At 54.0% G+C, this 23,600-nt stretch overlaps 3 protein-coding genes across 36 annotated transcripts in view; 1 reads left to right on the top strand and 2 right to left on the bottom strand.

Moving 5' to 3' along the window:
* Positions 1-7,291, top strand: part of LOC128913997 (mesothelin-like) — a 78,719-nt gene extending 71,428 nt beyond the window's left edge. For 28 of the 29 annotated variants that reach the window (XM_054212484.1, XM_054212480.1, XM_054212475.1 and 25 more), the window contains 12 exons: positions 201-286; positions 889-1,018; positions 1,147-1,337; positions 2,101-2,191; positions 2,647-2,758; positions 2,997-3,181; positions 3,987-4,133; positions 4,367-4,500; positions 5,062-5,189; positions 5,758-5,852; positions 6,441-6,630; positions 6,721-7,291. In XM_054212484.1, coding sequence (XP_054068459.1) covers positions 201-286; positions 889-1,018; positions 1,147-1,337; positions 2,101-2,191; positions 2,647-2,758; positions 2,997-3,181; positions 3,987-4,133; positions 4,367-4,500; positions 5,062-5,189; positions 5,758-5,852; positions 6,441-6,630; positions 6,721-6,815 — 1,584 coding nt within the window. In that variant the 3' untranslated portion in view covers positions 6,816-7,291. Of the gene's footprint in view, positions 1-200; positions 287-888; positions 1,019-1,146; positions 1,338-2,100; positions 2,192-2,646; positions 2,759-2,996; positions 3,182-3,986; positions 4,134-4,366; positions 4,501-5,061; positions 5,190-5,757; positions 5,853-6,440; positions 6,631-6,720 lie in introns of those variants that run through there. The other variant, XM_054212492.1, reaches the window with a different exon arrangement.
* Positions 7,292-8,675: 1,384 nt separating this feature from the next.
* Positions 8,676-19,231, bottom strand: LOC128913697 (mesothelin-like protein). Its single transcript, XM_054211745.1, has 13 exons — positions 19,165-19,231; positions 15,456-15,565; positions 15,007-15,056; positions 13,263-13,412; positions 13,070-13,164; positions 12,834-12,974; positions 12,009-12,238; positions 11,654-11,809; positions 11,432-11,565; positions 11,025-11,158; positions 10,754-10,854; positions 9,484-10,525; positions 8,676-8,749 (listed from the first exon to the last, which is right to left on the bottom strand). Exons 1-13 carry the CDS (start codon positions 19,229-19,231, stop codon positions 8,676-8,678), a joined length of 2,484 nt encoding a protein of 827 aa, XP_054067720.1.
* RPUSD1 (RNA pseudouridine synthase domain containing 1) lies at positions 18,844-23,542 on the bottom strand. Of its 6 annotated transcripts, none has more exons than XM_054213164.1 (6): positions 23,497-23,542; positions 22,621-22,812; positions 22,408-22,531; positions 22,161-22,263; positions 21,972-22,073; positions 18,844-21,680 (listed from the first exon to the last, which is right to left on the bottom strand). In XM_054213164.1, the coding sequence occupies exons 2-6, from the start codon at positions 22,800-22,802 to the stop codon at positions 21,280-21,282; spliced, it is 912 nt and encodes a 303-aa protein (XP_054069139.1). In that variant the 5' UTR covers positions 22,803-22,812; positions 23,497-23,542; the 3' UTR covers positions 18,844-21,279. The 6 variants fall into 6 exon arrangements, with proteins under 6 accessions (XP_054069139.1, XP_054069138.1, XP_054069141.1 ...); XM_054213163.1 differs by lacking the exon at positions 23,497-23,542 and adding an exon at positions 23,431-23,495; XM_054213166.1 differs by lacking the exon at positions 23,497-23,542 and adding an exon at positions 23,431-23,474 and having other exon boundaries at positions 22,621-22,760.
* Between the last annotated feature and the right edge of the window lie 58 nt (positions 23,543-23,600).

The following is a 23,600-nucleotide window of genomic DNA, read 5'->3' as shown; positions in this document are numbered from 1 at the left end:
CCGAAGACAGGAGAAGTCAAGACCCAGTTGGCTAGATTTCTCGGGAACCAGAACCTCTGATTTCTGTCTCTTTTTTTTTTTTTTTTTTTTTTTTTTCCTTACTGTGGAGCAGAGTAAAATCTTTATATTTGTTTTATTTTTTTTCTAATGTTTTCATGTTGGCTTTTTCTTCCTTGATGTAAACTGTGCTGTCCTTTCAGCTGAGTTGCTTAGCGAAGCTGGTGACGCTGCATGGGATTCCCAAGGATTTAGATAGCTATCCTAAAGACCTGTTGCTGTTTTTAAGGTAACTGTGCTATGGTTTTCATGTTGTTACCCTAGTAACTAGTGGGAAAAAGAGGTATTACTTTATAACCTAGCTGGTGATGACTAGTTCGTGTTTGATGTGTATTTCAAACTTGTTCAGGCCTCCTTAAAGGGGAAAAAAAATGAGATTTCGGAAAGCTTTCAAAAGTGCTTTAAGGTCCTTTCAGATTCAGCCATCCATCATATTAATGTAAAAGCTAGGAAACTCCTTTTAAATATGTCTGTTTGGATACGAAACCAGTGTGCAGTTTTAGTACTTTCTGGCCTCTGTGAATGTGCTTTTCCCTTGCAACATCAAAGAAAACAGACAGCAGAGTGGATTTCTTTGTTCCTGTAGCTGCCCGCTGTGATTCTGCATCCAAATCTTGAGCAATTTTAATCTGAGTCTCGCAATAGATTCCTTAAAGTGAAAATGAATTTTTAAAAAATGTAGACTAGGATCTTTGGGAACAACAGCTGCATAGAGTTTAGTCTGTGGATGTGGAAGATGTTATACTGGACACAGTATATATTGAACAGCCTTGAACCTGACCAACTGTTTGATATCATTCGCTAGAATTCATGGAGTATTTGTCTTTCTAGTCCTTCAGACTATGCAGCAACAGGAAGCTGTAGGCAGTACTTTGCTAATATCGGGAAAGCAAATCTTGATGTTCTGCAAAGAGAGTCATCTCAGCGGAAAGAGCTGCTCTTGGAAGCTTTGGCATGTTTGGTACGTGGTCAGGGACAGCTCTGCAGAAGGCTGGGGAGAGCTTGGGGTTGTCAGCTGTCAGCAGGAGCAAGAATGCTCTTCTACAATGGCATCCAGTTCTTTAACACCTCTGTCTTGTATTATTTCAGAAAATTTCTAGCACACAGGTAAACAAGGAAAATGCAGAGATTCTGGGACGTCTGGTCTGTGACTTGGGTGGAGAATACATTAGAAGTTCTGGTGGGAATTTGCTGAAGCAATTAAGCCAGTGTGACTCTTTCCTGCCTGATCAAGAAGAGGCTATTAGGAGCGTCATCAGCAGTGGTAACACTACATTCGGGTATGAATTTTTCTCTTGGGCATCAGCAAAACAGTTCGCTTAAACAAAACAATTGTCCTATTAAGACCTGAGAGAACTTTAGCCAACCAGCTTGGTCAAAAACTTGAATAATTCATTGTTTTTGAATTTCACGTTGGACATTTAACATTGTTTTATTTAAACTTCAGCTGAAAGGTGTGCCTGGAATTCCACTGGAAAATACATTGTCACTTCTCACCTGCTCTAGTTATAAAAGCCTTTCTGCTGGTCTCCTTTTTCATTAACCAAACTTCTCTGAGACTGTTCTGATGAACACAGATGGGCTTTAGGTGTCTGTCAGCCATTCACTTTCAGAAAATATTCTGTTTCTACCTGTCAAACTGACAGGTGCTTGATAAATTCTGGCTGTATCTAACAGAGACCATTGTCCAGGGAAGGGAGGCAAAATATTTTCTCTTCCTGGGTCAAATGCCCTGAGATCTTGGCACTGAATTGGGTGATAGTAAGCCATAGATATTCTTTAGGTTTCATGCTTAAGAAAATAATAATGTACTTCTTAAATGCCATTTTCCCATCCAGCTGCCTTTATTCATGTTACTAACAATTGCTTCTGCTCCGGTGGAATGAAGTTTTGTGTAACAGGAAGTGATCGAGATAGGATTTAAATCTTGTGTTTTCTTAACTTCAGATGGTACAAGGACATAATCCTGTCAGCTTTTAAAGTGTGGTTTTTGTTGTTGTTGTTCTTCCTTGAAAGCTGATCCCTGCTAATTCTTGTATGCAGGGCTCCCGCAGCATGGTCAGCTTTTACTTTGAATGTGCTCAGTGGATTGATTCCTGTATTTGATCACAGCATCTTGCAGAAGATCCCCGAGGTGTGTTATTCATAGAGGTGTGGGGAGTTTGGGAAGCACTCCTAGTCCCACAGTATGAAGGAAATATGATGGGGGTTGTTCAGTCTAGTATGTTTTCAATAGTGTCTTCATTTAAAAATTGTGGTGCCAAAAGGGATAGATGGTCTATGAGAAGTGATGGTTGATCAAGCTGATAGCGTGGAACTGCAAATCTAGATCGTTGTTGGAAGAGTGCCAGAGGTGGAAAGCAGTAGTGACTGTATACAATGCTTTGTGAGGAGGTAAAATCATTTATGGGGCATGGGATATGATAGAGTTTAAGCATTAAGAAATTTGCCTTTGGCTCACCAAAAAAAATAGCAGCAGGTCTGCTGCCCATTGTACTTTAACAGTCTTGTCTGTGTGAGTTGCAACTTGTTATGCTGGTGGTACACCAAAGATTGCAATGTCCCCCTGACGAAACCTTTTCCTTGCAGAATGCTTTAACTCTTTGGCTGAAAAACTTTGCACACAATTCACCTCTGTCAAGGGAACAGTTGGCCACCATTGTTGAAGAACTCCTGCCTACTAGGCATAAGCGTGCTGATGGTATGGGAGCTTTCTCTGATCTGTAATGGCAGCATTCCCCCTGGCATCAAGGTTGACCCTAGTGCTTGTAGGTGTCCCTAAATGTGTCTGAGTTCAACTACGAAACACTTGGTGGCAGGTCACCCGGGAGGGGGGTGGTACTCTGAATGCATACCTGTCTATATCTCCAGCAAGGGACCATTCAAAGCTTGAAGTAAAAGGATTTAATACTGAGCACATTTGATAATTTCTTCAACAGGTTGCCCACCTAACAAGCGGATAACAGACACGGTTCTTAACAGTGACTTGATGCCTATTGAGTACACAGCTGAGCAGTTACATACTTGCCTGAAAAACGTCTCTCTGGATAATCACCTCCCTCAGATACTGACCTATGCCTTCAGTATTCAGCAATTAGGTGTGCTGAAGAGGCATCTGGATGAGGTAATGCCAGGCTGAAGAATGTCAAATTATCTACTGATGAGATTGCTCAGGGACTTGTCCGGTTGAGTTTAAGTGTCTCCAAGGACTGAGACTCCACTACCTCTCTGGGCTCCTCTTCCACTGTTTGACCACCTTTACTGTGAAAATATATGTTTCTTAATATGAGAATTTTCATTGCCTATTGGTCCTTATTCTTTCACTGTGCACCCCTGAGAAGAGTGTGGCTCCATCCTCCCTAAAATCTCCCATTAGTTGAAGACAGTGATAAAATCCTCACCTAGTCTTCTCTTCCTCAGACTAAAAACCCACCTCTCTCAGTCCCACTGCCCCACTTTGCGTGTCGTGTGCTGCTTCTGCCCTCCTGACCAGCATGGCCCTCTGCTAGACTTTCTAGTCTTTGCTAGACTTTGTCAAAGTCTTTCTGGACGTAGTATCCAGATGGGGTCTCGCAAGTGCCAACCAAATGGAGGGGAATAGTAATTTCCCTTGACATGCTGGCTGTGCCGCTGCTAGGGAAGCTCTCTCTGTATTTGATTAGCCTTCACCACCACAAAGCATGCTGGCCACTCCAATCCGTGTTGACTCAATTCACAGTGCTTGAGGTTTTGTTCCTTCCTCTGGGGCCTGCTTGCCTGAGCTATCAAGCAGAAAAAGGACAGATGTGCTCATGGAGTCTCACTGGCTTTGGTTTCTTATTCCTTGCAGACCTTCTGGGCTTTTCCACATCAATTTTACAAAAAGCATAAGTTCATAAGCACAGGCATGATAATGAGTGTTCATAGCAATAACAATGATCTTTCCACAGACATATCCTGATGGGTATCCTGAAAGTTTGCTCCCCAAACTGGGCTCCCTTGTTTCTTTTGTCACCCCTGAGGACATTTCTAAATGGAAGATAACTTCAGCTGACACACTGGCTGACTTGCTAAAGTATCAGCCTGATGATGCTCAGGTAGGGATTTGGGTTTGCTTTCCTGCCCATGTTTGCTTCCTGGTTTAGGAGCTGCTGGTCTAGGACTAGCTTAGTGGGTTCAAAGATGATTTGCCCATCTTTGAGGTCCAAACAAATATATTTGAAATGATTCAGTTTTATTTTTGTAACAATTGCATTTGTTTTTCTTTTGAGGATGAAAACATAGATTCTGATTCAGGTTAACTTTTGAAAAAAATTAAATGTGTTTCTAGGCTTCTGCAATAATTAGGAGATATGTTGACTTGGGAAATGCCTTGAATGCCACTGCACTGAACGCAATTGGTACGAGATACATATGCCTTCTAAATGTGACCGAGTTGAATATGATAGACCCCAGCAGCTTGAAGTGAGTCAAATATCGTAATGCTCTTGGCTTCTTGCAAAAGCAGTTTCCCATCAGCAAGTGCATTTTCCTTTTCTCTCCACTCAGTGAGAGGAAATCTAGGAAGCAACTTGGTACCTGCCCTGCGTCCAGGTTTAAAAGCCTGCAGTTCTTGCAGGCCAGGAAGGGCTCAGATTTGCAGTCAAACTCTCTGTATTGTAGCTCAGCTGACAACAGATATGGTCTGCATGCATGCTTTTATCTAGAGCGAAAAGAGTTAATTAAATTTAATTTAAATTCCTTTGAAAGACTGCTACATGAAATCAGTTAACTACATCTTTGCAAATCTAGAAACTTACCATGCACCATCAGAGCTATCGTAACTTGGAAGACATGCCATTTTAAGCAGGAGACTGAGCCATTATTTTTTGGTCTTAGCTTCTCTCCATAACTCTTCTATCTACTGGGAAGAGGGGGGTCACCTGTCTTACATAGAGAATCCCAGACAGATACTAATAGTTCAAAATTTGTTCAGGTTGAAGATAACAAAAACTTTTCTCTCCCTGAATCTTAATTTTTCTGCAGACTAGCATCTCTGAATCTTTCAGCCTGTTCACAGCTTACGAAAGACATCTTATATGCTAAAGCAAAACGTGCTTTCTCAGACCAGCACTATTTACCTGCTTACTATGAGCTTATCAAACCATATCTAGGTATGTAAAAGAACAGTATATTATGGGGAAAGACAGAGGTCTTAGCCAGAAGCTGAGTGGGTATCAAATACCATCTAAGATTTGGGAATTTTCAGAGCCAGGTTGTTAAAAGTTTCAGTCTTTTCCAGCTTGCAGGTTGCCCAAATCAATTGTCAGACTATCACAGGGAAAATCAAACTCCTGACTTCTGGGATGGGTAAGATCTGCGAGATCCACAAGAAATCGAGCTGCTAATGCTTAGTGCTTATCTCACAGCCCTTCTCCATGTCACAAAACATAGATTTTTCCCTGTTAAGCCAAGAATTTATGCACAGAAGAGCAAACTCTTCTTACACCTCTGTCTAGCATCTGGCATTGTTGCAGATTGGTTTAACGGCCAACACAATAATACCTCCCAGCAAAATGAAGTAGCATCCGTATATTTTGCAGTTGGACCTCACTCTGTTAGCAGCCCCAGCCTAATAAATTTTAGAAACATCATTATAGCTCTAGCTTATACAGTTACACAACACTGCTCATTTAGGGGCTGTCCTCCATACTTTGATATACTTTCTCTTTTTGGTCCCAGGGGGTGCTCCAGGTATGGATCTCAAAGCTCTAAGCAAGGACAACGTGAACATGGATGTTAGTACTTTTGCGAATTTAAGAAGAGACTCCTTGCTGGTGAGCTGAATCTTCAAATTGTTGGATTCCTTGCATTCGTATTATGGTTTCGGTCGCATTGTCCATTGGTGTAAATCGGGAGTCACTCTGTCAAATTCAGAATGATGCTAGACCAGTAGAAAGTGGAGAACCGGCCTGAAACTTCTGTAAGAATGTAATTTGGAGTCGTACATGGATGCTAAGCCAGTCTTACTGGGGAATTTCTTTAGAGCAGGCCCTCATAGCAGTAGTGGCTGGAGCAGGGAACGGGCATCCATTAGGCTGCAGTCGACAGCTATGTGACAAGTCTTCTGACAAGAGTGTTAGCAGTAATGAAATCAATTTTGGAAGAAAGCCCAGTGATTCGGGCAGGGACCGGGGCCCCCTCTTGAGTGTAGGAGACTTGTCATCACAGGACAGCAGAAATAGTCTTTGAGGAGCCATCGTGTTCATTCCCCTAACCTAAGGGAAGATTGTCCCAGTTGAAACCACTCACCAGAAATTTGTCTTCCTCGTACTTCACATTTCTGCTAATAGAAACCTCATTGGTTCCTTGGTCAGAGGTGTTATTTCCTACATCTGTAATTCTTGTTCTTTGATTTCTCCTAGGGCCTGACAGTTTCTGAGGTTGAGAACTTGCTGGGGATAAATCTCAGTGATCTGAAGAAATGGCAGCACAAGTCCCCCATCTGGGAGTGGGTCCAAACGCAGAAACAATCAGAATTGGATAAAATGCATATTGGGCTTACTGGGGGAACACAAGAAGGTTACATCAACATTGTCGCACAGAAATTTCAGTGTACGTATTATGTTAGGACCTCTGATTGTTGTGCTTTAAGTGGTTCAATCGTTCATTTCTTTGCACTGATGCCCCTTCTTTTTCCTCTAGCGACATCCTCAGCCTCTCTGGGTACTGTGGCCGTGACACTCCACCTCCTGCCTGCTCTGCTTATCAGTTTCCTGATGATGTTGGTCTTGTCTTGAAAATCTTCCCTCAAGAGAAAGCAAGATGAGGGGGACCAGCCTCTGACCTGCTCTGAGGCCTGTTGGGGACGGCTATGCTTGGGGGGTGAGAGGGTGCTCCGTGCTAGCAGGCAACTATTGTGCAGCCCAGGGTTCACTTTTAGGTACTTCGTCTTTCAAATAACTCAAAATAACGCCAGTGTTCTGTCTGAAGGGAAAATTTCAGGCTCTTCAGAGCAGGGTCTTTGCTTTTTGTAGAGACCAAGCCCAGGTAAGCCCCAGCCATGTAACTGCAACACAAACGATGTCAATATTTTACTGCGCAACCCTGGTGGGTTTAAGGGTGAGCAAATTGGCTGTTCTGCACGTTAACGATTACGTTTCTCAAAGAGCCTGGTGTCTTGACAGTACCAAGGCCTCTGAGCAGGAGTGAAGTTTTCTGTCTGATTGTAAAGAAATAATGTGACTAAGTAAAAAAATGCCAGAAGCAAATTGAAGAGTTGCTGTTGTCGTCTCTTCATTCAGACTGTCCATACCTTTGTGTCTGCAGATATCGGTCCAAATTAAATGGTCAGAAACCCCAGACGTGCTTTTTCCTTTTCTTTGGTCTTGACCACTCAACACTGAAGAACTGAGGCTGTTCTCAGCTTCCTCATGGGCAAGGTATAAGAACTTTCTATAAGATTTTCAGTGCATTTTTTTTCCCCATTCATTGGGAATTTCTGTCCAAAAAAGCCTCAGTGCAACCTGTATCCAGCCCCTGAAACCCCCCTTTTTCCCCCAGGAGGAGAACCTGTCTGCAAAGACATTATAAATGTTCGTTGTCCATGCTTTACAGAAAGAGAACAGGAGAGCCCCGTCTGTCCTTCACTGCAGGCTTCTGGGTGGCAAGAGACACTTCCCCACTGCCTGCGTCCTGGGGTGCTGGGGCACTAGCTAGGGTGGGGGAGAGCCCAACGGAAGAAAGACAGCCTGCATCTTTAACAGCATCGATCCCCTGATAGAAATCGTGATTTGTTTCTTTGTGCCTTGATTCGCTCTCAACAACTGACATGCAAGAATCTCCTCAGCCCGTGGAGAATGAAACTAGTAAGTGGATGATCTGCAAGTTGGAGGGAGAAACGCTCTCTTGTAGTGGGGCTCTTGGGAGAGGAGACACTAGATAATGAAGAAAGTCAGAGCAAAAGAAGTAGAAACTGTTTAGATTTCAGCTAGCTAGAAAAACTACAATACGAAGCACTAAACACATCAAAGAACACATTTGATTAGGAAAAAAAAAAGTTGATTGATGTTTTATTATATAGCATTGCAACAGTAATCAAGATAAACTATCTTCAGTTAATCATCCCTCTAACTAGGCTTTGCGTAGTTTGAACAAATCTTGATCAAAAATCCCGTGAAACAAGTTAAATGCAATTTAGTGGATCTCTGAGCTTTCAGACTGTGTTGCTGGGCCATATTCTGCTGCTTTTGGAATGGCCGGTAACTCAAATCCCTGAGTTGTCCCACTGTTTGAGCGGATCCCAGTGGGACTGCTTAGAAGTAAAATACCCCTCCGTGTGAGTAAAGCTGGCAGAACCGGCCCTGCTGTCAGCATTAATGCATTGTCAGACCAGTCAGTATTGCTGGCAATTGTATTACATAGAGCAACTAGCTAGTAAGTAGCTGTTGGGCTTCTTTGGGCTGGAAAAATATCTGTCCTCCTTTCACTGCCCAGCCTCAAAATTAATAAGCAAATTCTGTGCTGGTATCAAGTGGACAAACTCTATTCCTTTCCTGGGTTTCTGCTTTTCCGCAGGGAATTTGCCAGCACCGTTCTTTAGCAAGGATGGTGCAAATTAAAGGAGGAATCCGCTAGGTTTGGCGCTGGAGGTGGCGGTGTCAGAGCAGCCCTCGCAGCAGTGAGGCTGTTGTCAGGATGGGCACTAGGCAGGAGGAGAGTCTGGATCCTGATCCTAGGGGGAGAAGACAGATGAGAAAGAATTGGATTATCCAGACAAACAGCACGCGTGAGCTGTGAGGGCGGTAGAGCTGCTTTGGCATTCAGGTACCCCAGAGGACTGCACGTGTCAGGATGACATTTTTCTATTTTTTGTGACGTTGCCCGTACCTGCACCTCGGGCACTGACCTGCACCCCAGGCACAAATGTCACCTGGCTGCAAATAGTCAGCGGGACTGGGTGTTTTCTAACTTTCACCAGCGTAAATCAGGAGGAAATCTGTCGAGTCATTAAAGCTACAGATGTAGCTCTGCCGGGTTAAACGACTTCAGATTTTAGGGCTTTTACAGCGATGCCTATTCAGAAACACTGTGTTGGCTAAAATACAGAAGGCCAGATCCTTGCCTTGTGGAAAAACAGTGCAGTGCCCTGGCATTAATGGAGTCACTCCAGCTCCCTGCAGAGCAGTTGAGGGGTGCTGGGCATGCCGAGATGTCTGAAGGTGCACCTCACCGGACTTGCAGAGCACGTGGGACCTGAAAATGGTGGGCTCCAGATCCAGGGGCTTTGACACCCTGGAGAGCCACATCGCTGCCTGTCTAGCCAGTAACTACTTGGGGGTTTCTTGTGGACAGCAGCACACCGGATTGAATCTGGCCAGGAAAAAGGTGGATCAGCTACTACTCGTCAAGCCTCTGCCTTGCCATCGGGTCCTAAGCTTTTCCCGACTCTGAACATTCACATCTTACCAGCTTCAGGGTGCAGGTTGATGTATCCGCCGGGTGTTGGTCTCGGTGGCTCTGGCACGCCTGTGGGTGGGTTTTTAGTGGTCTCACTGCTGCTGGTGGTGGAAAAGGGGCCAGGAAATGCTGGAGGAGCACTGGTCTTGCAAGCTAATGTTGTAGTCTTGGCCGTTGAGGAGGGGACACTCTTTTGGGTGGAGACAGTGGAGTTGGGAGTGGGGGTGGGCTTGTGGGGAGGGAGGTTCATTTCTGTGGCTGCGGTGGCGGCGGGTGCAGAGGTGGAGGTAGGGACAAGGGTGCTGGGAGCATTGTGGGTGGTCGGCGTGGTGGTGTTACGGGTGGCAGGAGCAGGGCTGATAGTACCTCCAGGTGCTGGGGGGTTCACGGACACCAGTGGGGTGCTGGCGTTGTGGGTGGTAACGGCTGGGTTACTAACAGTGCTGGTGGTGGTTGTGGTGGCCCCGTGTGTGGCAGCCGGAGGTGGGATGGAGCTGGGAGAGGTGGCGTTGGGGTTGACAGTGGCAAGGATGGTGGTGAGGAGGGTGACAGTGGGGGGGGTGGCCTTACTCGAGGTGGCAGACTGGTGGGTGGAGCATGGGACGATGGAGCCCGTGGTCGTAGGAGGTCCGGCGGTGGAGGTGGCAGGGGGACTCCCAGCAGAACTGGGGGCAGTGGTGTAAGTGCGTGGGGGAGTGCTGTGAGGGGGGGTTGGGCTGATAGTACTTGGGGTGGGGGCCTTGTGGGGGCTGGTACTTAAATTAGCGGTGGGGAGGCTGCTAGTGGCGATAGGGGTGGGGGCAGTGGGGAAGGCGGTGGTCGCAGGGACGGTGGGGGTGACACTGGCCGAGGTGGTGGGGTGAGGAGGGGCGGTGGTCCCCGCGGGGCTGGGCTCCTGCATCCCTCCTTGCAGGCCGATTCCCAGGATACAGTCCAGTTCCTGCTGGGACTGGCTCTTCACCCAGCGCATCACCGAGGTCTCGTTTTCAGCTTCCTTCAGGTAAGGGAGGTTTTCCCCGAGCAAATTTTTCACGTCTGTGACGCTGAGTTCCTGCAATACACGTGCAACAACGTCTTTGTCCATCCTCGCAGCTGGCAGCACCGCAAGGCGCTTTTCTAGCAGGACTGTACAGTAAGTAATAACTTCCGAAAGACAATTTCAAAAGGTAAAAAAAAATAGAGACTTGGTGATCCGATGGGGCTGTGGCCTCAAACCCCAGCCCTCAACTAGCCCTGCCCTTCAGCGGGGAAAAGAGGAGCGGCGTGGTGGGGGACGTACCTGCATTTCATCGGGATTTAGGGCAAGGAAGGTGTCTATGTCCATGTCTATGGTAATGCCAGCTTTAGCCAAGTCTTTCAGGTCCTTTGCTGGAGCTCCACCTTAAAGAAATCATACGGGGCACCTAGACACGTGCAAACACTTCCAATGCTTTTGGGGGGGTTCTGGAGACTGCTGGATGTGTCTCTAGTGTGGACAAACCCCCCTGGCCGAGGAAGAGGTATCCAACCTCTGTCACCATGGGAAGGAGGGTGAAGGCTGAAACACCTACCCAGGTACGACCGAATCTGGCAATAATACGCCCTGGTGGTGCCAGCCTGGCCAGCAAAGGCCTCCTGGGCTTTTCTGTAGAGCTGGTCCTTCTTGGTTTGAGAACAAGAAGAAATGTTTAATTGTCCAGCAGTCCTGGGGAGAGGGAGGGTCACCGGTTAGAGCCAGGGGCACCATTCCAAAGCACAGCTCAAGCCCTGCTGTTGGTGTGGGGAGAGGAGTGGTCTGTCCCTGCCCACAGTGCCGGTGGCTCAGGCAGGAGCAGGGAGCAGGACGTGGCCATCCCACTGTGCTGCCTGCAAGCGGCAGGGCCAAAACGGAGGTGGGAGTCTGCTATCCCACCATCCGCTTCCCCCCTGGTCCCAAGGGCTTCGCAGGACTGAAAAGCACCCCTAAAAAGTGTCTAACCTGATTGCTTCTGGAGGTATTTGCTTGATCTGCTCCTCCTGCAGGTTACACAGGTTTCTCCCACCCATTTTCGAGAGCAAGGGTCCGGTCAAGGTGCCCCCTGTGGCCTGGTACCTGCTGAGCAGCTGCTGGACCTGGGAAACACAGTTGATGTGGTTGCACGCAGGCAGGGAAGGAAGGTGCTCCCGGTAGAAACGCGCGTGCTGCTGCCGGGGGGTTTACCTGGGGAGCCTCCCACTTGCCATCCGAGGGGCTGAGCAGGGCTGAGAACGTGTCGTTGGACAACGGTGGCCACTGGCTGATCTCCTCCGCCGTGTACTGGCGAGCCAGCCGCCCAAACAGCTTCAGCTGCTTCTCCGGGATCTCCGACCCGTAAATCTATAGGGCCAGGCCAGTAGGGCAGAAAAGAGGGTCAGGGAAGGGAAAAGAAGGCAGAAACAGGCGCAAAGGACCCGCTCAGGCGCCTTCATCCCTGCGTCTGGCGATGCCCGTTCCCGCAGCGAGTCTCGCCCATCCCGGAGCGTGCCCACGCTAATGGGGGGCTGTGCAGGGGCTCCCACCCTCTGTCACTCATCACCTGCTTCAGCTTGTTTTTCATGACCATGAGGTACTCCGTGGGGAGCGGCTGTTCCAGCAGAGGCTCCAGGTTTGCTTCTAAAACCTCATTGCTCAGGCAGAGGTCAAGCTGCTCGCTGGTGCTGTAGTCGATGATGAAGGAGGAGCTGGAGATGATGCTGGCCGTGATGGGGGTGGGCAGGCAGCCTGTGGGCAAGGAGGGCACATTGGGCACATTGGGCAGATTGGCATCTTCTCCCTCCTGCCTGGCCCTGGTCCTGCCACAGGGCCCCAGAGCCTCTCAGAAGAGCCCCGATGAATGAACAGGGAATCGCCATAATGCAGCTCAAGCCGTCCTGCAGGGCAGGACTGAGAATCGTCCTCCCATCCCCTGGGTCCCCAGCCCATGAAGGTGCCTTATTCGCTTTCATCCCTTAAAGTTATTCCTGAAGAACCTGGTGATGTTTCTGTAGACCACGTGTGCTTTGTCCTCTTGAAGGCAAATAAAAAAAGAACCCTTTCCCACGTCGCCTGCACGAGCGTCCTCCAGACTTGCAGCATCCTCCCCTGGCGCCGCTCCCACCCAGCTCCAGGAGTTTTCTCCCCCTGCTCCAGCTCCTTCCCAGCTGTTGCTCTCATATTCCTGCTCCCAGGTAAGAGCAAACACCCCAGCGTGCTGTAAGGACATTTTCCCCCATCTCCCCAGTTAAAGGGAATCCTACAGCTTCCTGCCTGGTCCTGTCCCCCTCCCTGGGAGCACACAGGTGCTCACCAGCCTGGGGTCTTTTTTCCCCCCCCACGAGCTCTGAACTGGTCCGGACTGGCCGCAGTGATGGGATACGCTCACGGTCCGCGCTCCGCTTCAGCCTGGGGTGAGACGAAGCCGACGCTGCTCTGAAGGCCCTGAGGAGGGTCAGGGACTTCTCCCGCTGGGAACGTCCCTGGCTGCTGTACGTGGCCGCGATGCTCCTGCTGAAAGCCTCCCGCGCTGCCTGCCGAGGGGGCAGAGGGTGCTGGGTCCCGCAGCCTCAGGGCTGGCCTGGCTGATGGGCAACTCGTCCCGAGGTCTGGAGGGGAGGGGACTTACCTCGGCCACCAAGCTCAGCGTGGTCTGGTTCAAAGCCAGCAGGAGCGGCCCCATATTTTGCAGGGTCTGTAAATCCCAGCTCGAAGGATCCCTGCAGCCGTCGGGAGAAGGACCAGCTCAGCATCCTCATGGGTACGCCACCCCTCCTGCTCATTGCCTGCCCCGTAAGAGCAGACGGAGGCTCCTTACCCATACACTGTGCCCCCCCCGAGGAGCACGGCGTTGAGGGCGTCCTGCTGGGCCCCCGTCAGTGCTGGGCAGAGCTTCAGGTTCTCCAGGATGCTGGGGTCCGAGGCCATGATGGTCTCAGGCTCCATGTCGCACACCAGTGCCCCGAGGCTGTCGAGCTGCTCGGGGCTCAGGCGGCTGCTCCTCACCCCCTGGGAGAGACGACCTCGTACAAACACCGGCCGAGGGGCGCGGGGGGACCCTGGCCACCCCTGGCTCGCTCCCCACTCACCAGACAGGCCAGTGCCCCGCGCAGCAGCCCCGTCCGCCGGGATGAGCCCCCGGGCAGCAGGTCCAGGTTCCCGCGGGAAGCCCGGGCGTAAAACTCTCGGCAGGTCCCACCACGCACCTTGGACAAGCTGCGGGGAGCAAGAGTCAGCGTGGCCGGGAGGAACAGGGCAAAGGGCTCCTCGTGTCCAGGCAGGAGAGCTTTAATGTTTTTTGGGTGGGGAGCACGGGGAAAGTCGTTTTAAATGGTCACCCCCTTCTGAGCAATGAGCTGTGCATTGGGGGAAGGTTGGGGGAGGTCTCCTCTTTCCCAGGGGAGGATATCTCAGGCACAGGGTGGGGGCTACCCAACCCCGTGCCATGGCCAGCGTGGCCCCAGCCTTGGCAAGGAGAGGACCAGGGGGTCTGGCAGGGCTGGATGTGCCCCGTGTGGGTCTGAAGGTGCCCACAGATGCGGGCATCGCAATGCAGATTTCGTAATACTCTTCTCTCACACAGAGTCCTGCGCGCCCCGGGGTGTGCCAGGGCCGCGCTGGCGCGGGCTGGGTGCTGCGATTCGGCACCAAAACCACAGCTGTGCGCTGCCCTCCGTACTCACTCGAAGAAGAGCAGCAGGTCTGGTGGGTACGTGCCGAATTCGGCTGTCAGGTTCTTGGCAGCGAGCAGCCTGGCCAGGCAGGAGAGCTGGGCAGAGAGAGGCTTTACTTGGCAACGCCGAGGCGGTGAGAGCCCCTTTTCCCTGGCACCCCCCAGCTCCCCGTGCCCCCTCGGGCTCTGCGGCCCCCACAATTGCCCACCTGGGCGCCGCTGAGCTCCGCTCCTTCGTTTTGCAGACCCTGGGCAAAGGCGAGGATGTCGGCAGCAGGCAGGTCGCTGGCTGGGATGCACTGGAAACCTTGCAGGACCGAGGCGGAGAGGCTGCGATGGAGAGGCACGGTTGCCTTTCAGTGTCCACGTTAGCTCCCTAACACCCCGTGGAGGAAGAATCCGCTTGTTCCCTTGGGAAATCCCTCTTTGCCCTGACCGTGGGGTAAGTGGGAATAACATGGGGTGTCGTGAAAGCGTCCCCCGGCCCTGGTGCCGAAGGGGATGCCCTGCAGCCATGAGGGTGCCCATCCCCACGGCCGGGGTGGTGGCAAGAGGTGCCCACCATACCCTGGGCTTTGGGTGAGGGAGAAACCAGCAGAGCCTGGATTTCGGCTTGGGCGAGGCTCCCGTTGACTCACATCATCCATAAAGGAAAGGGAATTCTTGGTGTGTTTGTGCTATAACAAAAGCCGCTGCAGCTGAAACCCCAGCCTGGGCACCGGCGCCAGAACCGGCTGCGCAAGGCTCTAAATCCTCCCCAGCCCAAGTGACCTGTCACAGCAGCTGTGACACGGATGTGGGGAGAAACGCTATATCCACCCACCCCACTGCCTGCATCCCCTGAGACGCCCCCAGCTTGTCAGAGACCCCATCTGGGGCCGGTACTTACTCGGTGTGTTGCTCGGTGGCAGACAGGACGGCTCCGAGGACCAGGGTGACCTGGGGAGGGGGAGAGGGGGGACACTCAGAGTCAATGAGGGACAAAGGGCTTTTAAATACAGGGACCAAGCGGGGAATGGGGCCTGACATGCCCAGACCGGCGGCTGCTGCCCACAGGCCGCTGAGAACGGCAGCAGCCCCGGGGCTGCCCTGGGCAAAAGCCACCACAGCTGCTCTCAGGAGTGGGGACCCTTCAGCCACAGGTGTGTCCCTGCTTCCCCCTAGCTGGGTGCCCATCAAGTCTAGGGTCCCAACCTTCGGTCTGGGAGCTGGGCATGGAGGCGGAGGGTGAACGAGGGATGGGACGGGACAGGGCCATGGGCTGCACAGGGGGCCAGCAGGGAGGCGATGGTTTGCCTCCCTGAAGCCGAGGACCGGGGGAACCGCGGCAGCTCTGACGCTCCCGGTCACCGGCTGCGATGTTTCGGCAAAGCCCTGGCGTATCCGGAGCCACTGGAGCTGCCGGCGCTGACTCACCGCTGCTGCTTTCACGAGGTCTGCGGGGAAACCTGCAATAAAGCGGGAGGGGGTTATAAAATATCCATGTTATAAAACATCCACGACCGTATGTGCAGGCGGTCGGGGGCTGTTATAAAGCAGCTCTAGGGTAAAATCTAGGAAGGGTCTTTTCCTTGTCAATTTAATAATAGTTAGCAAATGCTGGCCAACGCTATGCAGAAAGCAGCCCCCGTATCACCCTGCAGCCTGTGCCAGCCCAAGCAACCCGGGGCGCCTCGGGGTGGGTTTGGAAGGCAAAAAGTGAGAAATCTGCCCCATGGAATAGGTTTGTGCAGATTTCTAACCCCCTGCGGCTGGGAAAAACTCCCACCGCCTGCGGGTGCTGACGGGAGCAGGAGGCAGAGCACAGGGAGCACCAAAGCCACGTGGGTTGGGAATGAAAAGCGCCGCGGGCTGGAGCATCCCCAGAGCCCGGGGATGGCAGGGGGTCCCAGGACACGGTCAGCTTTGCAGGGATGAGATGTATAACTCACGGAGGCAGAGAGCGATGGCTGCTGGGGCTGCCCACACCATGCTGCCTGTGCCGGGGCTTCGTCCTCAGTGCAGGTCAGAGAGCGCAGACGGGGAGCCGTGTCCCCCACCGCGGGATGGTGCCAGCTGGGCGGGGAATGGTCCTGCAGCCGATTCCCTCGTGGGATGCTGGGGCTGGAGCCGCGGGAGCGCAGCAGGTCAGTGTGCCCACCCAAGCTCTGTGAGTGCCCGCACAAACCCCCCACCCCCCGCCACCAAGGGAGAGATTTTGAATCCTGTATAACAGAAAACAGAATTTCATTCTCCATTAAAAGAATTAAAAAGAAACATTAAAAGAAACTCCACAACATTCTGTCCCCTCTGACACCCCTGGTCCCATCTGGACCCTGCAGGGTCAGGGTCCCCCTCCATCCCCCAGCTCCGCACAGAACCACACCAGCACAGACTGGGAGAAACCCAGTGCAACCCAGCGGAGGAGCTCCATCAGGCGCTGCCCTCCCCCTGTACCCGACCCCACACCCCCCAGCTAGAAACTCCCGATAGAGAATAAATCCCAGCTCTAGAACTGCCGTCCGTGGGCTGCTCAGCGCTGCCCAGAGCAGTTAGCTTATTGCCCTTTGAACCGGAGGCGAGTAATTTTTTTTCCGCTAAATCTCATTGCGTTCCCTAAATCCCACCGTCGGCCTCGCCAAGTCGTTCTCCGTCCGGGGAGGGGAATTTGGCTGGGCTGGAGGAGGATTCGGTGCTGCTCAGGCGGGGAAGGTGCTCACCCACCCGCGATGTCCGGGGCTGGGCAGCGCCGGGGAGGGCTCGGCACTTATCTGCTGCGGGGTGGGGATGGCGCTCTGAAAAACGGGGTGTGACGGGCCAATTTCTCAACAGTGTTTTGTAAAGCTGCTCTCTCGCTCTCTCTCTCTCTCTCTCCCGGTTTTGGTTGGTTTTTTGGTTTTGTTTTGGTGGTTTTTTTTGTTTTTTTTTCTCTTTCTTTGTAAAGGGTCACTTTGAACTTTGGGGCAAATGAGTTAAATCCTCTGGTTTGGTGGTTTCCGTGCTCCTGATGGAGGCAAACGTCCTCCCAGTTCATAAAAAAACCCTTCAAGCTATTCAGGGGTACATTTTGTAGGGCAACTGGCGTGCAGAATAGACGAGTCCTCGGTGATGGGCTCAGCACCCCTCGGGAGGTGCTGCCCTCACACCCGTCCTTTTTGCCTGTGCCATGGACAATCCTGTTCCCCTTTTTACAGCTTTCTCCCTGGAATTTCTGATCCTGCTCTGAAACGCCGTCCAGCAGGTGCCAGGAAGGAGGAGACCAAAAAGGAAGGAAGCAAAGCCTTTTGGGGGCTGTGTGATGAAAACCCAGAGGACCCTGATGCTGTGTGTGATGAAAACCTGGAGGAGCCCGATGCTGCCGGCAGCAAACGTGTTATCTGTGCATTTATCCCAGGAAAAGGGAAGGGTGAGAGAGTCTGCAACGCTCTGCTGAGGCGGCAGTCCCGGCCACACCACCCGCTCAGCCAGGTTTGGGGACATCAGCCTTTGTAAAGGGTCCCTGGACCCGTGGGCACAGCACTGAGCAGGGTTTGCCATCCCCGGTGTCCCCAGCCAATGTCCCTGTCCCCGACTCCCACCGAGCAACCAGTCCTGCAGCACCAAGGCTTGGTCAACCGCCCGCGGGTGTTTCTGGTTTCTATTTTGGAAGGATTTGCTGTAAAAATAGCTCTTGTTGGAGCGGTAAAATTACAGAAACTTGTTTGCTATGAGGCTGCCGGTGGGACACAGCCCCTGCCCCGGGCTTGCTGGCCAGAGGTGGCTGGAGCGGGAGGGCAGGGGCACATGGGGGCCCCTTTGTGGGTCACCATGTCTCCGCAGAGCTTAAACCTGGCCCTGGAACAACCCCAGGAGGAACAGGCACAGGAGAATCCACTCCAAACGCGAATGTGCCGGGAGCCATCAGCTGAGGCCCCTTCACCCTCGGTGGGAGGATGGTGGGCACCGCCGCAGGCAGGGAAGCTCCGGCCGCATCCCCCTCCTCCTTGCCAGCTGCTTCTCCTTCCTTGTCGGGCTTATAACCTTAAAAATCTCGCAGCCTGAAGGCTGCAAATGATTCCTTGGGGTTTTCACTCACTTTTCCAGCTGCTCCAACCCAAGGTATGACCGTTGATGTACAAATTATACAGAACTCATGCACGGCCGCAGCTTTCCCTCTGCACCCCCTAAACACCGGCAGCCCCGGGGCTGCTCCCCCGTTTCCCTGCCAGGGAGAGCTGCAGTGTTTCGAAATTAGGAGTTTTTCTTCCGCCTCTGCTATTTGGTTCGGGATGATCCCAGCCGCTGGCGTTGGCCAGAGCGAGCGGCGGACAGGGCCGGGCAGGGGAAGGGCCGGGGCAGTGGCATGTGCCCCAGCCACCCCCGGCACCCTTGGTCATCTGTGTCAAGAGTTACTAAATCCAGGAGGGCTTTCGGGTAGATAATCCCAGAGGTTTCGGCTGGGGGGGTTTCAGCAGGGCGAGGATGAGCACCGGTGTTCACACAACAGGTTGGCCGGGTCAGAGCCCTGGGGCTGGTCCCGCTGTGCCGGTCCGGGCTCATTCCTGGAAACCCCCGGCACCGGCACCGCACCGGCCACGATGCAGAATGTGCCATCCCGAGCGGCGCGGATTGAGAGACCAGAGGGTGAACTGCAGCGTGTACAGGTAATGGTTTACTACGGTCATGTGCAACAAGAAGTAAGGGTTATTGCAAGCCGTACAGCACGTCACGAGACACACACCCCCACCCCACCATCACACCCCCCCAGTCCGAACGCAGGAGTGGATTCACACACGACGCAGCAAATGGCCCCGCGGCAGCGATGGCAGAGAGGAGGGAGCAGGACCGGACACAGCGCGGGCGAGGAGCCAGGGAAGGGTGCCTGGAAAACACCTCTCTGCCGGGTAAGGAAAATGCATATTTATCTCTGGTTGCTGCAGGGTCGGGTAAAAGCGCAATACACGCAGGCAGATGGGAGGTGCAGGGGCTCCTCGATGCAGACAGTGGGTGAGTGCTGGGCACCAGCCCCCCAGCTGTGATGGTTCCTCACCATCCCCTTGTGCGTTAGCACTGGCATGTCCCCACGTACCACCCCCAGTGACCGCCGGCCCCGTGGCCTCGTCCCGGACGTGCGGCTGCAGGACACGTGTCCCCATCACGCAGCAGGGACTGTTCCCGCAGCGGGGGCCGTGGGAAGGGAAGGCTGCGCCCCGTCTCTGATGCTGCAAGTCTCACCCATAACTTTTCAGGATCTCCTGTGCACGTCACCCACGTTCATTCTTTGGCAAACAAGTTCATGGCATTAATTTACAGCTTCAGGACCCGCCTGTGGCTGCCTCTCCCCTCCCCGGCCACTCCTGGGATGTGGGACAAGCAGGGACAGGGCCTGGGAGGAAGGAGACGGATCTTCTGCTCATCCAAACCCCCCTGAGCTCTCTGCCACCAGCTCATGAGCCTGCGGTCCCTGCTTAGTGCCAAGGGTTGGTGCCTGCAGAGCCTTGAGCACGTCCCCACCCTGCAGTGGATGGCAGGACTTTGTGCCAAGCCACGAAAGCAAGGTGACAGCCACCTTGTCCCCAGCCACGCGCCGCAGCACAGTGAGCTTGGACCCACCAGCCCCCAGGGACGCAAGGGACGGGTGATGCAGTACCCCTCGCGGTTGCGGTGACCCGCGCGGTGCGTTCACCCAGCAGGAGAGGGCTGTGCCATTCTAGTTCCCCTCACAGTAGGAACATGAGTTACTTAAACCACTGTCAGGTGCATTTTAAATGGGGCAGAGCTTGTGGGGTGACGATAGCGATAGCTCTGGGCATGGGCTGATGTGGCAGCTCGGTGCGGAAGACCCCAGGGATCGGTGTCTGTATGCGAGGGGCTCCAGCCACCTCTGTCCCTCCCCAGCCCACGCCACTGCCCCGCTCTCTTCATTTTCTAAGTGTTATCTACAGGCTGCAGAGGACAAGCCGGGTGGGAAGGAGAGAGCGAGGCATCACGTCGCCAGCTGGCAAAGCAAGGGCATTTCCAGAGAAACTCCTCTCGGCATCTTGCAAAGCTGAGTGCCAGCGCGGGAGACGAGCCCCTTCCCACTCTTCGCACCAGTCCTCAGCCTTTCTTTCAGCTTCAGCCATCTCCTCGGCTGCTCTCGCTGATCCAGAGATCTCCCAAACTGCCCACCCGAAGGACCTGCCCGTGGCACCCTCCGGTGCAGACACCCTCGCTGAAACCTGCCAGCGAGGAGCCACGCGACGGGACAAAAACTGGTTCCTCCTTGTCCTCCACAAGCAGAAAGGGGCTTGTGTCTTCTGACCTGTCTCAGCAGGGGTTACGTCCACATCCAGGATAAAAGTGGGCGCTAAGAAAAGGCAATGCTAGTAGAAGGAATAATAAGATCTATTTAAAAAGCTTTGACCTGATGGCTATTCTGACCACAGAAGTACTAAAAATACACGCGTTTCCGAGACCACCCGTATTTCAGAACCGCTAAAAGACTGGATTCTTCTTATAGAAATTTTTAAAAAAGTTTAAAATCCATTCGTATCAACTCAGTCGCCTTCAACAAACCTTTAAACACAACCACACGTGAGCTGAGGTGGGGAAGAAAGCGCAAGGGCAGGGACGGGCAGGCAGCACGTCCTCCACAGCAGGCAGGGACCTTTCCTGCGCCCATCGCACAGCCCAGCTCCATGGGCAAAACAGCCGGGGCCACCCCGGGACTAGGGGGGCTGTCAGTGCCCCCCAGGCTGCACTTCAGCCTCCTCATCTCCCACCTCCCACAGCAGCTACACCCGGCGTGTTTTCTCCCTTTGCTGGGCTGTGTTTTAGCATTCTAGCACTGCGGGTTTGCAGATACGTCCATCGTGCTCATGGCAAAGGCAGCACTGGTGCCGCCCCGGCTGTGCCTGAGCCCTGGGACAGGGACGTAAAGCTTTGGGGTCGCTCTAGGCTGGTACGTGACACACTGACTCTGATGCTGAGGCCCAGAATTAGGAAAGGGGCATCCAGTGGCCAGATGGATGATGTGTACGTTAAAAAATAAACCCATCCTACTCCCTAATCGGTGCTAAAATCTGTCTAATCCTAGCCCCAGAAGTGAGGGAAGCCACGGCATACAGAAAGTGCAGATGTGGAGTCAGCGCTGGGCTCCGGCGGGGACCCACTGGGACGAAAATGGAGCATTGGGCTGGAAATGCAGAGACGTGCTTTGTGCTCACTCCAAAGCCCATTCGGCCAACCACTGCTCACACCGGGCTCGCTGCTCCTCCGTCTCCGGGCTCTTGGCTTCGTGCTGTGTCTCCTCTCCTCCGCCACCGAGCACAGCTTCCTGGCTCTCCTCCTCTTCCCCCTTCTGCATCATCTTGTCCTTCAGCTCTTGGATGGTCTCATCCAGCCGGTGAGTGACGTGGTGGGGCACCCAGTTGCTGTCCATTGCGGTGACAAAGGGGTCGGGCGCACAGACCTCGATGAGCTCCTTGCTGGTGGGGATGCGCAGGTAGTAGGCGTGGAGCATCATCCTGTAGGGACTGCTGTCTTTCTTGTGGCTGTAGGTGAAGTCCCCCACGATGGGGTGGCCGATGGCGCTGCAGTGAACCCGGAGCTGATGAGTCCGTCCTAGGGGGAGAGCGGGAGCGGAGGAATCAGGGACACGGCTTATCCCTTGAAAGCACAGTGGTGCGACGTGACAATGCACCAAAGGGCATTTGTCCCCCCAGTCTGAGAACCTGAGTCCTCCGTGAGCTGAGTGTGGCTCTCAGCTCTGCTCCTAGGCTTTGTTTTTCACTACATCACCATGCTGCAACCAAGGCCCAGGGCTGCACAAGTGCAGGTCCCGCTGCGGCACCTCTGCTCCTCTGTCTGTCCAGCCTCCGCGGCCCCCCTGCCTGTGTGCCCCCGAGCTCCCACCTGTCAGCGGCTGCAGCAGCACTTTCGTTACGGGGTCTCCGCTGTAGGACCCATGTTCGAGCACGATCAGCTCCGACTGGCAAGGTTTGGGATTTTCACAGCCTGCAATGAGATCCGGAGGGGGGTCAGCTCCCCCCAGCATGGCCCGGCTGGTCCGGGCAGCACAGGCAGGGCACAGGAGCTGCTCACCCTCCGTCCCGTCAATGCACATCATGTGGGTCATGCCCTCAGTGGTGTTCTTCCCTATGGCATAGCGGATCGTCATTCGGCTCTGGCTGACGTGGCCCCTGACCTGCAGGGCACAAAACCGGTTTGCAAACCGAGCCCTGGCACTCGCTCCTCACCACCACCGGGACAGCAAGAAGCAGAGGCCAAGCTGCAATTTAGCAAAACCTGAAGATACGTCCAGGAGCAGGACCTGGTGGGGTGGGCTTACCAGGGCGAGATAAGCTTTGGTCACCAGCCGGTCTTTAAAACACTTGTAGGCGCTTCCCGCCGCTGCTTTGTTGAGTGCGACGCACAGGGCCCCGCTGGTGGAGAAGTCAAGCTGGTGGCAGAACCTGGGGAGGAGATGGGAGATGGAGGAGCACCCCTGGCCGAGGCCAGCTCGGAGGCAGGGCAGAGCTCGGTTCGGTCCCCGGCCGCTCACCTGAAGCCGTAGTAGGTGTCGGGGTCGGCCAGCTCGGGGAAGCGGTGCTTGAGCTGGCTCTGCAGGGTGAGCGTCTCGTACCACATCCTGCTGTCGATGCGGATGTCCCAGTGCTTGTTGACCACGATGAAGTCGGAGCTCTGGTACAGGATGGACAGGTTGTCGATGGTGCCCGGCTCCATGGCCAGCGCTCTGCGGGGAGCGTGAGGGGGGATCGGGGTGAGCGGGGTGGGAAGAGTCCCCAGCTGCAGCCTGGGCACCCCCAGGGACGGGCGCAGCACCCCGGGGAGCGAAGGGACCCAGCGAGAGCGGGCAGGGAGCGGGGCCCGGGGCTGGGGTACCCCCACCTGCACTGGAGTCGGACCAGTGTCACCGCACGGGTCCCTGGGCCACACCGATACCGGTGTCACACTGTGCAGTCCCGCAGCAGTACCGGTGCGCTACAGTCACAGCCGTGCCAGTGTCACACCGTACAGGTCCTGAAGCCCGCCCGTTGTCCCGGTGTCACCCGTGGAGGCCCCATCCCCGTCCCGATGTCACGCGTGGAGGCCCGGCAGCCGCACGGTGATGAGCCGATCCAGCCCGCCGGCGGGGCTCGGCCTCCCCTGCTCCCACTTGCCCCCCAGCCCCGGTCCCGCCGCCCTTCCCGCTGCCAACCAGGGCCGGGTCGCGATCGCGGTGGCTCCGGCCGGGACCGCACGCCGTGGCGCCCCGTAGGAGACACGCACGGCGGAGGGGACACGTACGGAGGAGGGGACGGCACCGACCCAACCCCGACCCCCGTCCCGTCTTCCCCGGTCCTGGGCCGACCTGCAGCGCCGTCCCCGGGCCGGGCCGGGCCGGGCCGGGCGGGGCGGGCGAATGGCTACAACGTACCAACCGGCGGCACCGGGCCCGCGCCGCGCGTCGCGTCCAATCAGCGCCGCCGCCGCCGCGTCCAGCTGCGCGTCGCGGCCAATCAGCGCCGTCGCCGCCGCCGT

This window comes from Rissa tridactyla, chromosome 8, assembly GCF_028500815.1.
Source record: "Rissa tridactyla isolate bRisTri1 chromosome 8, bRisTri1.patW.cur.20221130, whole genome shotgun sequence".
Taxonomy (NCBI): domain Eukaryota; kingdom Metazoa; phylum Chordata; class Aves; order Charadriiformes; family Laridae; genus Rissa; species Rissa tridactyla.
The sequence above is the reverse complement of the archived record's forward strand: the minus strand, read 5'-3'. Positions and strand labels throughout refer to the sequence as shown.

What these genes read in the sequence shown, in the direction of transcription:
- RPUSD1 (XM_054213164.1), bottom strand. Translation starts at nt 22,802, where the DNA reads ATGGAGCCGGGCACCATCGACAACCTGTCCATCCTGTACCAGAGCTCC. An exon ending in CCAAAGCTTATCTCGCCCTG is followed by an intron (nt 22,264 to 22,407) that starts GTAAGCCCACCC and finishes TGTGCCCTGCAG; the next exon opens with GTCAGGGGCCACGTCAGCCA. An exon ending in GCTGCTGCAGCCGCTGACAG is followed by an intron (nt 21,681 to 21,971) that starts GTGGGAGCTCGG and finishes CTCTCCCCCTAG; the next exon opens with GACGGACTCATCAGCTCCGG.
- LOC128913697 (XM_054211745.1), bottom strand. Translation starts at nt 19,231, where the DNA reads ATGGGGACACGTGTCCTGCAGCCGCACGTCCGGGACGAGGCCACGGGG. An exon ending in GCCGGCGGTCACTGGGGGTG is followed by an intron (nt 15,566 to 19,164) that starts GTACGTGGGGAC and finishes GCTTTATTGCAG; the next exon opens with GTTTCCCCGCAGACCTCGTG. An exon ending in ATACCTCCAGAAGCAATCAG is followed by an intron (nt 11,159 to 11,431) that starts GTTAGACACTTT and finishes CCCTCTCCCCAG; the next exon opens with GACTGCTGGACAATTAAACA.